A 16,480-nucleotide genomic window follows, 5' to 3' on the forward strand; every position below is an offset into this window, starting at 1 on the left:
TATACTAGTCCATCCTCCAGTAATGAAAGTACTCACAGCAACTATTTAAAATCATATGTATAAAAATGGACAGTTGGACCCCAAAAATATATCTTTTCTTATTATTGAATTATTTACCTGAATTTACTTGAGGCCACTAACACTAATGACCTTATCAAGGACAGGAAGGTGGTGGCTTGTCAAATTATATCAAATGGCACACTAAGAAAATGGAAAAGTAACTAAAGAACCTATCATTCCTTGATTTGTGTTGCCAGGAGTTGCCCTTTCTGCAGAGCAGCTATTTAATTGATTAAATATTGATTTAATGGGGGGGACGGGACTCCTCTTCCATTCCCTTAAATATGCAGCCCATACTGCGCGCCGTGCAGCGCCCGCAGAAAGCGCTGCACGAATGTCTTCTTTCCCTACCAGAAATTCCCCCGCTTTCTGAGGAAAGCTGTGTCCATTTTAAACAAATAAGCTAACTTATAACTTAACGGTAAAACTTGTTTTATATTTAGATATTAAAACAGTTAACGAAGGTAAGAGATGTACACAAGTGTTTCTTAATATTTATTACAAATCCCATTATCAGTTAATACAAAGTTGGTAGCGTGTCTTTGAGCGCATTATATTAGCAACCGAACATAAATTAGGTGATATTTAATTTACGGTCTGCCCTTCAAAGTAGAAGCTATCAAAAATATCATACATGTTTTTGGACGTAATACACTGTTCATATTTATACTTAAACAATAATTTAGAGACTGTGTGTGAAAAACATTTTAGTGGATTGATGAGAGAAAGATATTTAGCACCACTCACGGTAAAGTCATTCTACACACTCGGGGAAATGTTAATGATAAACATCAGTCACAGTAGCATTAAACTAGCACCTTGAACGCTTAATTTAGCGGTTGGCTTGTAATAGCCGGGACCCGGGGGCCGCTCCTCCACCCCCTCCTGCGTCGTCGCCTTCTAGCGCGTCGCTCCCTCTGCCAGAACGGTAGGGTCTTCTGCTCCAGAGAATGCATAGCGTCCGATAGGTAGTCCAAGTGCTTGTACTCGTGGTTTTGCTGGAAGTAGGCGATGACGATGGAGAGTGAGTAGCGCGCGTCACAGAGGCTCACCAGGCCGGGGTCATCTATATCCTCCAGGAAGCACTTGCTGTCTTCGTAAGGGTTCCTGTCCAACCCACGGAAGAAACGAAGGTTTGTCAGTTTCTGTCTTGTGTACGATTTTATTGGATGAAGAGTTAAATGTTTTAGACAGAGAGAAAGACATAGAGCGAGATATAGGCGAAGAAACAGCGATACAAAGGCAGACAGAAAATAATAACTAAATAAGGACCAAATATATGATGTTTAATAAGTTAAATACAGAATTCAAAACAATCAGCTGGAAGATGAAGGCTAATTGCTAGTTAACCTTGTAGCACAAAGTCAATCAGTGTTTTATTGACAAAAGCAGTCACAGGTTTTGGTTAACTCTAGATTAATATAACCAGCATGGGCTTTTACAGTCAATGTTTACGTACTGAGGCCTGGTAGAGTTCACACCACGCTCATCTGGGAGACTTTTGTTGTCTGTTAGAGTTCTGTTGTTGTTAACTGTTCCTCGCACACATTAATACACACACACACACACACACACACACACACACACACACACACACACACACACACACACACACACACACACACACACACACACACACACACACACACACATGCTTACACACGCACATACTATCACACACACACACTTGCTTAAACACAAACACACTTGTCGGTATCCCACTAGCCAATTAGGGAGAGGCTGCGTCCAAGTGGCCATCCACCCAGTTAATAATTAGATCCGACGGTGCTTGACAGACTGAATAGTGGACACAATATTCATTATCTAAAGCTCTACGTCTTTTATGAATAGTATATACCGTTGGCTGTCAGAGAGTGTTACATTAATTGTGCATGACACAGGGATGGTGCTTGCCTGTCACTCGACAAGTCTGGTCTAAGCCAATAACTGGATGGGTGACCGTCAGAGCAGCCTCGCCCGAGGCCAAGGGGACCTCTAGAAGCCTTCCTCTTCCCCCCTAACTCAAAATAACACCCAGATAGGTTTTCTTCGAAGCATGATATAGTGGTTATATGCGTATCTTTAAAGGCTCTCCTATATATGATTTTTAGACATTTAAAAGTTCAGAATTAAAGAACGTCATGCAACTAAGAGTAAAATGTTAAATACTGGCCTATACAGTATACGCAGATATGCAAGTTAGTATTTTGTAAAGACTATGGTCATGATTCTGTGGTTTAATGGGCTGGGAGCCATGCAAGTGTTCAAAATATTATTGCCTATATATATTTATATATATGACAGTTGAGGTAAAGCAGGAGCATATAAGTGAATATTTAAGTGGCTCTTATGGTGAACAGAATCATGTAAATCCTAGACTTTTTACACCAAGACAACGAAATATTCCAGCTGTATATTTTCCGTCACAGGACTTTTTTTTTTACCAGCTGCATATTTCTGTCTTATGGTCTCCTCCAGCTGTTGGTTTCATGAAGCAGTTCTCGAGCAAGAGCACGCAGGACTGACGTGTTGCTAGCGACGGGGCCGGCGGCTGTCTCCTCTTCATTTTGATTTCTTCTTTGCTTTTTCTGCTTCTGCCTGCCGTCCTTCTTCACGTTCTTCTTCTTGTTCTTCTTATTCTTGCGATTCTTTTTACCTCGTCCTCTTTCTTGGGTCTGGTGTACTTCGGGAGAACCACCCCCGAGAGTTCGAGCGCTCTTGAAGTCTGTAGTTAAGTGGGAACTGATCTGAGGATTAGTGTAAGTGAGACCAGGCTCGGTAGGCTCTGAGACTCTCAAACCAGGTTCGGTAGGCTCTGAGACTCTCAAACCAGGTTCGGTAGGCTCTGAGACTCTCAAACCAGGTTCGGTAGGCTCTGAGACTCTCAAACCAGGTTCGGTAGGCTCTGAGACTCTCAAACCAGGTTCGGTAGGTTCTGAGACTCTCAAACCAGGTTCGGTAGGCTCTGAGACCCTCAAACCAGGCTCGGTAGGCTCTGAGACTCTCAAACCAGGCTCGGTAGGCTCTGAGACTCTCAAACCAGGTTCGGTAGGCTCTGAGACCCTCAAACCAGATTCGGTAGGCTCTGAGACTCTCAAACCAGGTTCGGTAGGCTCTGAGACTCTCAAACCAGGCTCGGTGAGACTAAGACCAGGCTCAGTGACACTCAGACCAGGCTCGACAGGCTCCAACACATTCAGTTTACGTTCAGCGAGCCCCGACCAACTATCTCTGTCTGGCAATACCATGCCACCGTTGACGTCGAGAGCCGAGGACGTTGGAGTGAGAGACTCCAGAGCGACGCCTGCCAGGATCCGATGACCTGACGCAGCTTCCGGACCGGCGAAGTCGTCCTCCACCGTGGTCTCACTTCTTCCAATGGTCGTCTCTCCGAGGGCGGGAAGAGGAATGGAGAACCTCGCTAGGTTAGACACAGGGCTGTTGATGGATATAAAAAACTGATCTTATCACTTCTAGCAATGTATGTTATGCTTTTAGCTGCTAATATGTCGAGAATATGCACGGGTAAGTTGGGAAAACACTGCCGCTAAAGGGATCAATCATATAAAATACAAGAGTAGGTGTTTTTACCTGGCATTTCCATGATTGTCGTAAGCTTTTAGGGCCACGTAGTAAACATTGCCCTCCTGCAGCGGCTCCTGCAGGGGGATGGTCACCCTCACTGCCGTCCCTGCTACCTGGTACGCTCCAGCGGCCACCAGGATCTCCGACGCTCGCAGAAGAGTTCTTTCGGGTGCTCTGTCGAACTGCGACTCTTGCAGGTCATTTATCCGGTCAGTGAGCCGGATGACGTAGCTGGAGGCTGAACAACGTTATAAAATGAGAGCAAATGGACAAATAATGACTGAATAATTCTTGTTTTTGGGAAATGTTTTGCATTTAGAGACATTGTTTATGTCTCGACGGTGGAGAAGGCAGATACTCTCACCTGTGCCGTAGTCGAGGTCGTCGCCGGGGGTCGTCCAGGTGAGGGTGACGCTGTGGGTGTCGAGAGGCACGACCTTCAGGTCTCTCACGTCCACGGGCGGGTAGTTGTCCGTGTCCACAGCTGGCACCTCAATCACCTACACACACACACCCACATACACATACACACACACACACACACACACACACACACACACACACACACACACACACACACACACACACACACACACACACACACACATACACACACACACATACACACACACACACACACACACACACACACACACACACACACACACACACACCAGGAAGAAGAGCTTGCATTACACAATCACTATATAACGAATCAATAAATTATCAGTAAAAGGACAATCTTATATACTAAAAGTAAGAATAATTCCCCACATTGATCATTTAACACTACTTTCATAATTTTGACTCTACCACAGAGCGATATTAATCACATAATATCCATATCCATAGAAATGAGTAATAAGAACCGACTATTGTACTCTACTTCTAGGTGAGTATTCACAAAGAGTTTACTTCAGTCCTGGGCTATGAACAGGACCAAAGTATACTTGCTGGTTGGTCAGTTAGCTAGTGTGTTGGCCTTAATAACCCTCCCGAGGATGATAGTTCTTAACCCCGTCACCAAACCTAAGAATAATGTCACTTTAGAATGATGTGTCATGTATATAAAAAATATTTGCAGTCTCCTTACGAGTCTTGTAGAAGTAAATATTGTCCATAGAAGCAGAATGAATAGATGAATCTTAATATTGTTATAACATCCGTCATTAGTATTATTGTAATTGATGTAACACATCAATCTGAGCTATGCGGGGGTTCGAACGCTTGACCGAGAGTACTCCCAAGCATGTTGATTCAATACCAGAGTTCATGGGGGGAATATACGTAACATCCGGACTGGCTTTAATAGGGGCTTTCAGACGCCCTGTGGATTCAGTGGAATCCCTGGTTGTATAACTTTTACCATGTCGTGATCCAGGGGTAAAGTGCGCGGCCTGGGAATGTACAAGTCGATGGTTCGAATCCTCTGCAATGCTCCAACTGATTTTCTTGTCGATACATGACGTTAGTGCGAGTTTCTTCTGTATTATTTTCATTATTGCTGCAGTTAATAATAATAATAATAATATGTCAATGTGCGTACTTTCGTAAAATATTTTGTCGTTTTTGGCCCAATTCCTTGTCACTTTTTCTTCAAGCACTTTAATAGTCACTCTCACAAGACCTGGGCCTGTCTACCCACACACACACACACTTTCAACACATATTTGGCACTTCCACTGACTTCTTGCCACTCCCAACACACCCTGTAACAAACCCTAGGCACTTACTCTTGGTACTCTCACTAACAATCCTCTTAGCACTTACAAGCCCCTTGGCACTCCCTATCACCAGCACCTGACACTCTTGATGTAAAAGCCATTTGGTTCCACCACTTACCTTGATGGAGCCAGCGGAGGCCACTCTGCTGAGGCCGCCTGTGGAGAGGGCATTGTCGAGGTCGAGGGGCACCTTACTCCCGCAGCAGAGCTCGGGGATGTCCATCCGGGTCTCCTGTTCAAGGCAGTAGCGTTAGTACCCCACAAAGGGCAGTGACTCGCACGGGCAGCACGTTGTAAACCAAGCTATAAACACCTTTCAAAAGGTCTAACAGAAAAGGTTTTACCATCAAGCTAAAGACCTATTTTTTCTCAAACTAAATACCTATTCTCTTTTTTTCCAAGTTGAAGATTGATTCTGGTTGTACCTCACTTTATAGATCTATTTGGTTCATTTTCCATAATCTAAAAGGCCTATTTTAGTTTTTTCCTCGAGCTAAATACCTATCCATTTCTAGTATCAAGCTCAAGACCTATTTAGTTCTATTCCCAAGCTAAAATTCTATCCAGCAAACGCTCAGGTGTATGTCACTTGGAAGGGATATTGGAACAAGGCGCTGGACTCAAGAGGACGGAACTGAGGTGCTCAATCTCTTGGACCACCGGGAATCGAACACTGACCACGCATGGTCCATGCTAAAGACCTATCCAGTTCTATCATAAGGCTAAAGATTTATCCAGTATTGCTGTTCCTTTATTGAAAGGATGATTTTTCATAACAGATGATAATAGAATAACTAATAACTAACACGGTTGGGTAATAATATAATTACCCAACCCGTGGTTGACATGTTCAAAGAATGAATAAAATAATTTAATCTTAAGCCAATATTAATACTCGGTCGCATACTGCAGTTATAATCTTGTACAAACGCAAAAGGAACCAACACGACCGCAAACCTGATCTGCCAGTGAGGATCGAGGCCTCTCGCCTGGCTCTCACTGATAATATACTGATGATACGTGCAGCTCGCTCCACAAGCCTAACCCCTCCCCCCCCCCCCCGCTCCACAAGCCTATCCCCCCCCCCCGCTCCACAAGCCTATCCCCCAAGAAGCGATCTCGATATAGTTGTTCTAGATACCTTTGTGGGGGGTTTTGTGGTCTCTAATCCATTGGCATTTGAGGCTTTGGGGGGGTCATATTCGCTATTTTGTTTTTATATCGTGTTTATGAGGTCAGTTGAAGTTATTTATACGCTCTGACAGCTGAGCATCGTGTTCAGCAAGTAACCCCAACGCAATATTGTTGCAGGTGCCGCGACAGACTCTAATAGCCAGGGAAATTTTCGCAGTTCAGCCTATTTTACGTTGGCTTGTTGACGAAGAGGGCGTATAATTACTTGTTTAAGCTCACCAGTCGTAAACCCTCCTCTTGTGACGTCATCACTGACAACAAACTTTCCCGGGTAATACTATGACTTCGTTTATTATATACACCGGGTCCCTCACCGCTTGTGACGTCATCAATGTAAATAAATCTCCAGCAAAGAGCCAGTGTCAATAGAAAGAGGATCTCTCACTACACAACGTATTAACAAAGCCATAGTGATTATAGTAATGCTGCTCTCTTCATTAATAACGATAATTAATAATAATAATTGAGCAAGTTGTATAGTAGTTTCAGCTTTCTAAAATTTGTTATTAATAAAAATAAGGAAAATCTTGCTCAAAACTGCAAAGAGCAGCTACATACCGAAAGGTCCCGAGTTCAATTCCCGCTGCAATACAGAAACGTTTGGGGACAGTTTCCTCTCACCTGATGCCTCTGTTTACCTCGCAATAAATAGGTTCGCGGTAGTTAGGCAGCTATTGTGGGATGCATTCTGGGGCAGGTGAATAGCTGGCCTAGTGAGGACCTCGGTGAATCCTGTTCCATGTAAAGGGAAAACAGGAAACACACCCTTCTCAACACCCAGTACACTGGCCAGTCTTGCAAGACACTGGTCACTAACAAAGCTGACGGTGCAAGCGAGGAGTCACAATAACGTGGCTGAAGTATGTTGACCAGACCACACACTAGAAGGTGAAGGGACGACAACGACGTTTCGGTCCGCCCTGGACCATTCTCCAAGTCGATTGTGACTTGAGCTGACGGTGTTCAGCCTTACGCTTGTCACTGTCTAACTAGTCCCACACTGGTCACTGTCATACAATGATTACTGTCAGACAACACTGATAACCCTCACAAGTTGCTGTCTAGCAAGATTCATGATGGTACAGTACCGTACTGTACCGTCACGCTGCTAAGACACTTACCCTGTCATCCTCAGGTGTGTCGATTCTTGAAGTGCGTTTGCCTTGAGACGTATACGTGGAGCTGGCAGGTTGGCCTGACTCCTCCTTCTCGAGGCTTGCATGCTCTTGGTTTCTCTCCTCATCATTACTCGTATATTCAGGAACTTTCAAGGAGTTGTCTAAAGGCAGAGCATCTCTAAAGCTGCTTTCGTCTCCAATTTCAAGCCTCCGATGATCTTCACTAGTGGGCAGAGACGCTGGAGAATCCGCAAGATAACTTCTGGACCGTGTCGAACCTCCCTGCTTGGGATAGCTTACTTTTCCGTGGTGAACTGCGGGAAAGAGTGTGGATATCTCGGGCGAGTCTTCGAAGTCTACTCTGTACAATTTTCTTGTGGGATGGTTTCGTCGAGCGCTCCGGACACTGTCCCTGTCTGTTCCGGGAGAGGCTCTTCTTGATACCTCAGGCGAACTGTGGCGATGTCTCTTCCCTGTAGATGTAGATTCCGACCTTTCTCTGTCGTAGTTACCTGTGGTCTGTGAGTCTTGGGGGAAGGGGCGAGCCCCCCCTGAACGAAGTTGACTTCCACCGCGATAGGTACGTGTGCCAGCGCCTCTCTCGGAGTTTACCACAGACCTTGGCGTGTGGGAATCTGTTGAGGTATACCTGGGCACTGGGGTACTTCCCCTGAATCGGTGCCTGGTCACAGCGCGGTCTCCAGCCATTCCTGATGGTCGTTGGTGGGAGGCGGGGATGCTTGTGGTTTCCTGGGAGATCAACAGAGAAGTATTAGTGAATATGTGATGGATTTTTATGGTGGTTCATCTTAAATAGAATTATATATTCCATGTTATTATAAATCTAATGATATAATTGGTCAACAATGGACATTTCTCACTTACTCATCTCCGCCCCTCACTCACCGCCACCCCCTCACTCACCTTCACACGAGTCACGTCGTTGGGAGAATGTGAGTCATGGTTCATTTTCGGAGTGAAGCGCTTCATTTCTCCCTGAGAGCTCCCGCTCCAACCATCCGTCACTATCCAGTGAGGATGGTCTCTATTTCTCTTCTTCCCGAAGTCGCTGACCTGCCTTACTTCGAAGGTCTCGGCTTCCGGAAGAACTCCAAAAACCGGACTGCGGACAGCGGGAGCCGAGGTCTTTTGAGCGTTTGGCATGACGCTCCCACAACAGATGTCTGGACGGTCGTATATTGCCTGCTGAAGAGAGGCACGGAACAGTTTACAGGCGATGAGTCGCAATAACGTGGCTGAAGTATGTTGACCAATCCACACACTAGAAAATGAAGGGACGACGACGTTTTGGTCCGTCCTGGACTATTCTCAATCGACTTGAGAATGGTCCAGGACGGACCGAAACGTCGTCGTCCCTTCATTTTCTAGTGTGTGTGGATTGGTCAACGTAACAGTTTAGCTATAGACGTGTGTCAGGTGTTAATGATTTAAGAATATGACTAGTGTATCAGTCATATCTGTAATATGACAGCCTGATATCACTGATCTGGTATCAGGCTGGTCAAACCATGTCTGGTGTCAATAATCAGGCCGAGAGTGAAGCACCACTTCGGGTATCTGTGTATCAGGCTTCACTTACATCAATAAAGCGCACTTTACAGATTAGAGTTCAATAAAAGTGTGAGTTATTATAACGTCAATATTTGGAAGTAGATTTAGGGATTAGGTATTTACCTCTTGCTCTGTTACCTCCTGTCTGTGCTTGTACCTCTGGCCCACGCCCACGCCCGACACACTGGCCACCACAACCGCCCACATGTGTAGAACCTCTAGCCTCATACTTATTCCTTGGGAGAGACATATTGTTAAGACAACATAAGAATTCAGTAGAATCAAGTTAATGTGATCATTGGTCATGCTGGTGATGACGATAACCACCCACTTGGACTGGACGGTAGAGTGACGGGCTCGCTTCATGCAGGTCGACGTTCAATCCCCGACCGTCCAAGTGGTTGGGCACCATTCCTTCCCCCCCCCTCCCCTTCCATCCCAAATCATTATCCTGTCCCCTTCCAAGTGCTATACAGTCGTAATGGTTTGGCGCTTTCCCTTTGATAATTCCCTCCCTCGCCATAAGGACTAACAAATATGTCTTAAAGAATAACATTGTTTTATTGCTAAAGTCTCAAGATTCTCGATTTTTATGACTTTAAATTCCTACTGATCACGACCCTCAGATCATTTTTGCATTCAGACTTTGCAATATCAATAATATCCAGCTGATATCTGGCAACTATCATCGTTACCTAACCTCAGAACCTTACAACTTTCTTAATTTAATTCCATCTGCCAATCATTCATCCAATTTCAAAAGCTTATCTAGATCGTCTTGAAGTAATTGTGAGTATTCTAATATATATGTATATATATATATATATATATATATATATATATATATATATATATATATATATATATATATATATATATATATATATTTATACCTAGAAGGGGTACCACCTCAGGTGCAAGTGTAGGGACCCATAGCCTCGGAGAAGAAAATAAAGAGTACTCAGGGAAGACCTTGTGGATCCTCACTGAACACTTTGATATTTTCTTCTCATACTACCCCTATTCTTTTAGTGTGTGTGTGTATATATCTAACTTTATTTAAAATTTCATTACACAAAAAGGGTTACAACATTGGTTACATGCAAGGTACAAGACTACTTCTTATCAAATTAAAAAAATATATATATGTTGGTATCTAGACTTCAGTAATCTCTTACATAAGACTTACTGCTAAGTTACTGAAGATTTACATAAGTCTTACTAAGACTTTGGTAAGTTTACGTAATATCTATAATGTGTTTCTGCGACTGCTCCAAATATTGCATTCGACTCAAAAAAAAGTTATTCATAAAAGGGACCTTGTCATTCAGTGGTAATTTAGGCCTTGTGAACTACTGGTATACAGGTATATCATTGTCGAGGATAGGAGCCTTGTCTTGCCCCGACTAGCTGTAGGCACCCCCACCCACCTAGTTACTGGGCAGACCCAACGGTGTTTAACCTGACCGAGTGACGCGCACCTCACCCATTACTCTTCTATAAATGCTAAAAAGTGATGCTTGCAATAATCAAATCAATTCTGCTTGCAATAGTACTGAATCAATTCAAATCTGCTTGCAATAGTGGTGATTGTAATGACAATTTAATAACAGCAATCATGATACTGATATTGGTAGTTGATGGTGTTGCAATGACATAAATGTTGAAAATAGTAATTGGGGATAGTAGCAATGGCGATGAAGAGTCGAACCATAAGGAGTGCATCTGATACCACCCCACAGTAAACTATTCATCCAACGTCACACAGGGGCCACCTGCCGGGAACGAGAAAGAAGTCAAAGGTGTCAAATGGCAGCTGAGGACGGCCTGACCCCATTGGGGGTGATGGGGTGAGGGGGGGGGGGAGAACGCTGCTTAGAGACCCCCCCCCTCACCGGATCCTAACTATTAAATGTCGGACTTAAATCCATTAATGAGTCTGGGGTCAAGTTGATGTCAACACGCCAACCCCCCTCCCCCTTCCCTCAGGACATGCCTCGCCCCCTCCCATTCCACTTACTCAGGACATGCCTCGCCCCCCCTCCCTACCTCCTTGCTCCTTCTTACCCCAGGACATGTCCCCCTCCCTCCCTCCCTCCCTCCCCAACTCCTTGCCTACTCCCCCTTTCTCAGCATATGTCTCTCCACCTCCAGCCCCTCCCCCATCTGCTGCTCCCACAGCTGTTGCTACTTTCACAGCTGTTGCTCCTCCCACAGCTGTTGCTACTTCCACACCTGTGGCTCCTCCCACACCTGTTGGTCCTCCCACAGCTGTTGCTACTTTCACAGCTGTTGCTACTCCCACACCTGTGGCTCCTCCCACACCTGTGGCTACTCCCACACCTGTGGCTCCTCCCACACCTGTTGGTCCTTCCACACCTGTTGCTACTCCCACACCTGTGGCTCCTCCCACACCTGTGGCTCCTCCCAAACCTGTTGCTACTCCCACAACCTCTTAACCTTAACCTTGAGAGGTTGATAGTCCTTATAAGCTCTGTTGGACTTAACCAACCGCTGGAGAATTATTAAGGTCACTCAAGAAGAGTATACCAACCAACAGGAAGTATGCCTTACCTCAAGATATATTCCAGATCTAATGTAAACTCAGTATACACCTACAAGTTGGAGGGGGGGAGGGTATACCTCTCGCTAAATATAACCCTTAACCACGTCGTTCCTACAAACGAACCCTTCCACTCCTGTTCCTTTTGTTGCTAAGTCTATATTGCTACTAAAAATTAATCAATACAAATATTAATGACTGTATATTTTTAATTACGTTAAAAGGATTTTTGACTTTGTTCTTTTTTTTGACCATGTCGTGGCTTAGTCGGCTAGGGCGTGTGTGGCTGGGAACACCCAGTGCACAGGTTCGAGCCTACATCACAGCTCCTACGGATTTGCTCAATGGTATCATTGTTACTACTAGTATTCTTAATACGACTTTCATTACAGCTTTCTTTTCTATGTTACTATTTTTCTGTAGTTCGAAATCCTCGAAAAGTTCTAAGTTCTAAGCCTCGAAATCATCTCAAGATAACTTCAAGATAGTTACTGAGATTACCCTAACTACCGTTATTATTTTGCCATCACTACTACTATTAGTGTTGAAACTACCACTAGAGGCATCAACAGCTCTTTTCCAATTCAATAAATATCGGTTTCATATGAAATAAATTACAACCCAAAAAAAACAAAGAGCAATATTGCACATTAAGGCAAAGAAGAATATGTTAAACACATATATAGTTACCGGTAAATCCGGGCCCAGGAGCTCAAGCCTTACATTACCTCTCTTTCGTAGCATCTTGAGGTTATCTTGAGATAATTTCGGGGCTTATCGTCCCCGGGGCCCGGTCCTCGACCAGGCCTCCTGTTTGTTACACATCCCCAGGAAGCAGCCCGTAGCAGCTGTCTAATTCCCAGGTACCTATTTACTGCTAGGTGTACAGGAGCATCAGGGGCGAAAGAAACTCTGCCCATTTGTTTCCGCCTCCACCGGGGATCGAACCCGGAACCTTAGGACTACGTATCCCGAGCGCTGTCCACTCAGCTGTCAGGCCCCTCATTTGACCACGAGTATTTGACCAAGCACGGTGTAAATAACCTCAGAATATTTCGTGGGTCACAATTTGGTCCAAACTTCGCGGATATTCCAACAATTTGAACTATTTTCTGGATATTCAATAAGAATAGGACAGAAAATCATTGGAAAACATCATCTTGAAGTCAATATTAACGTGATTAATAAAGTGTAGATTGGCCAAAGCACAAAGATTAATGCAAATTATTCGACATTTTTAATACATCAATCTTTCTGAGTTTAGGATTCGCCAGTTAGCTAGGGCACTCAACGCTAACTCTTGTAATAATCGTCTCTGATTTGTTGATGAAATTCGCTGTAACTGGGACAAATGTATTAAACTCGGAGCATTATTTTTGCCCGAGTACGTAATATAATTCATTACGGCTGAACGAAATCATCACTACACAATATTTTACGTATTTAATAACTCAAAACACAGCGGCAAGACATTCCTCGAGTTTTAATTATTAGTTGTAATTGAATTGATCACACGTCAATTTTTCCCACATTCACACAAAACACATTCTCTGTCCAAGTTTATTTTCTATATACAATATTAATACACTGCACAGGACACTGGTATACACACACGTATATTTTCTATGCGAGTCAAGAGAGAGAGAGAGAGGGTGCAGGAGCGGCCGGGAGGTGTTCCTCCTTCAGCGGGCGTCTGCACCGTTGTGTTGAGAGAGCAAGAAGAGGCGTTGACGCATGCTTGGAGCCCCCGCACTGCGCATGACGTCACGTTTCCCCTGTGCCATGCGCTTTGCGCACCCCTCTTAGCCCCCCTTTCTCTTTCCCTGTGCCTTTATTTCCTATTCCAACCCCCCTTCCGGCATTGAAACTCTCTTGCCATTTCTTTCGTAATACGACGGTACTCGGCCCCAGTTCTTGTTTAGCACACTCTGCCCTACTGAGCTGTTGTTGTTTTCAGATTTAGCTACTCAGGACGAAGTGTCCATGTAGCACGGGCTATGGTGAGCCCGTAAACCCTACTGAGCGTCACACACGGAGATCACAATAACGTGATGCATCAAATGAACAAATCCACAAGGGTTTGTCCACAATGCCCTGTCGTAGCTCAGTCGATTAAGGCAGTGTCTGGGATGCTCCCGGACGCAGGTTCGAATCCTCGTCACGGCCCTTGTGGATTTGTTCCTACTGAGCGTGTTTGCTTCTAGTAATTACGGCGGGGCATGTCCTACTGAATACCAGCGGTGGCTGTCTGCCACTATGCTGCCCTCAACATGCCCACTCTTGGCATTCTCACTCATCCTTGTCCCTTTGGTATCTGCACATCCACTTTCCCAGAATTGAGAGGGTGACGTAACCTATCCCAGCACCCCCTCCTATCCTCTGCTCCCCCCTCCCATCCTCAGGACTCCAGTGTCATCAACTATTTCTTATCAGTTACCCCCACATTCTTCTTTATTCTTTCTTCTTTTCCCTCCTCGCTTCGGCAGCACCTATGTTAAAATTCAGAGCGCTGCAGAGCTCTCAGAGCTGCAGAGCTAGAGCTTGACCCCTATTGACCCTATTGACCATGCAGGTCGGCGTTCAATCTCCGACCGTCCAAGTGGTTGGGGCACCATTCCTTCCCCTGGTCCAATCCCAAATCCTTATCCTGACCCCTTCCCAGTGCTATATAGTCGTAATGGCTTGGCGCTTTCTCCATTTAAATAAAATAAAATTTACCCCTATTGTACTCACACAAGATTTACGTGGTCGTTTATGCCATAGAAATGAACAGTATTGTTCCTTTATATATATATATATATATATATATATATATATATATATATATATATATATATATATATATATATATATATATATAATATATATATATATATGGTTCCTATATGTGTCCGTTGTGTATACGTATCATTAATAGAAGATAAATAAATTAAGCTAATTAAGTTTTTTTCATTATATATCTCGCAATAGAAATACTATACATGCTTTACGACGTACACAATCGAGATCTAAAGCAAACTATTGTGACGCAACTTTGAAACCAATTATAAATGCGCGTACCTGTTTGTTCATGAAGCAAGATTACCTGTTCAACAACACCCTATGAACGCCTCACCTGGGACCACGTACGTCAGCCATATAGCCAACTTCTCAGGTTTTTATTTTATTTATTTACCTGAGACATTTGATTGCAAAAGTTATTTTTGTATAATGTTTCTGGATTTAGTTCGCTTCAGTTCCTCAGTCCATTACGTGCCTGTATAACCTCCACTACCCTTCATGGAAAAGGTACTATACGTCCACTAACACCCATAGGATAGGTAGAGACTGTAGAATATATATAAACAAATTCAATAAAATAGTTCACTTTACTCCCATGCCTTTATAGTCTTCCAGCTTTACTTTCTAGTGGAGCTTGTTCTCAGAGATGACAGCATGGAGCACGCCACACTGAGAGAGAGAGAGAGAGAGAGAGAGAGAGAGAGAGAGAGAGAGAGAGAGAGAGAGAGAGAGAGAGAGAGAGAGAGAGAGAGAGAGAGAGAGAGAGAGTGGAAGGCGATAGGAAGGAGAAACTATAACAAATACTCCAAAGAATGAAAACTGAAGATGCATTGCCAATGATAGAGATTAACAGCTGCATAACAGCTCCCAATAACTTGATGGCGACTTTAGGTTAGACTTATATGATGGAGAAGCTCAGTTGATGTGACAACACCGCGGGCGAACTACTCACTTGGCGACACGAGGCAATTTGACCTCATAACAAAGGAACAAAAGTGTTAAGCACTAAATTGCGAGCCTCAATATGTGACTGTTGTGTTGTCCTCTTCTGCTTTTATCACAACAAAGTTAGTTTATCATATAACAGCTGAACAGTAAACAAAGGGGAAAAAAAAGACTTTTTGGACAAGTCGCGGCAATTTCGCGTCCCAGTCGAGGCCACTAGATATATCGTTCCCCATCAGGTAAATTCGGGTAAAATGAACTTAAATGTCACAAGCAGGGGAGGAACAACCTACTTTGTAAATGACATGACATACGAGGTTCATAATTTGTATATAAATAGGAACAAGAGACATCTATTCAGTTGAAGTCACATAACGCGGCTGTTGAAAGCTACAATACGCTGCAACTTTTGCGCTTTACAACGTATGAAGTCATATTATACAACAAAATTCCGCCTACAGCTGTATTAACTAATAATGATGCAATGTTTCCCTTATGAATATAGTATCTAAAAGATACTAGCACCTCCATCCATAACTTTAAAGGCCAGATACGACAACGAATACGAACGACAAAGAATACGAACGACAAAGAATACGAACGACAAAGAATGCGAACGACAAAGAATACGAACGACAAAGAATACGAACGACAAAGAATACGAACGACAAAGAATACGAACGACAAAGAATGCGAACGACAAAGAATGCGAACGACAAAGAATGCGAACGACAAAGAATGCGAACGACAAAGAATACGAACGACAAAGAATACGAACGACAAAGAATACGAACGACAAAGAATGCGAACGACAAAGAATGCGAACGACAAAGAATACGAATGACAAAGAATACGAACGACAAAGAATGCGAACGTCAGAATAGTCAGGGGCCAGATTCCCGAAGCAGTTACGCAAGCACTTACGAACGTGTACATCT

The 16,480-nt window shown here is 43.8% G+C and overlaps 1 protein-coding gene across 3 annotated transcripts; it reads right to left on the reverse strand.

The window, feature by feature from the left end:
* Positions 1–542: 542 nt before the first annotated feature.
* On the reverse strand, positions 543–13,538 carry LOC123759653 (uncharacterized). Of its 3 annotated transcripts, none has more exons than XM_069317870.1 (9): positions 13,431–13,529; positions 9,377–9,489; positions 8,606–8,884; positions 7,685–8,431; positions 5,488–5,601; positions 4,010–4,145; positions 3,652–3,883; positions 2,587–3,498; positions 543–1,167 (listed from the first exon to the last, which is right to left on the reverse strand). In XM_069317870.1, the coding sequence occupies exons 2-9, from the start codon at positions 9,479–9,481 to the stop codon at positions 888–890; spliced, it is 2,805 nt and encodes a 934-aa protein (XP_069173971.1). In that variant the 5' UTR covers positions 9,482–9,489; positions 13,431–13,529; the 3' UTR covers positions 543–887. The 3 variants fall into 3 exon arrangements, with proteins under 3 accessions (XP_069173971.1, XP_069173966.1, XP_045600811.2); XM_069317865.1 differs by having other exon boundaries at positions 8,606–8,887; XM_045744855.2 differs by having other exon boundaries at positions 1,029–1,167; positions 2,505–3,498; positions 8,606–8,887; positions 13,429–13,538.
* Positions 13,539–16,480: the final 2,942 nt, after the last annotated feature.

The sequence above is a fragment of the Procambarus clarkii genome, chromosome 8 (genome assembly GCF_040958095.1).
Source record: "Procambarus clarkii isolate CNS0578487 chromosome 8, FALCON_Pclarkii_2.0, whole genome shotgun sequence".
In the NCBI taxonomy this organism is placed as follows: Eukaryota; Metazoa; Arthropoda; class Malacostraca; order Decapoda; family Cambaridae; genus Procambarus; species Procambarus clarkii.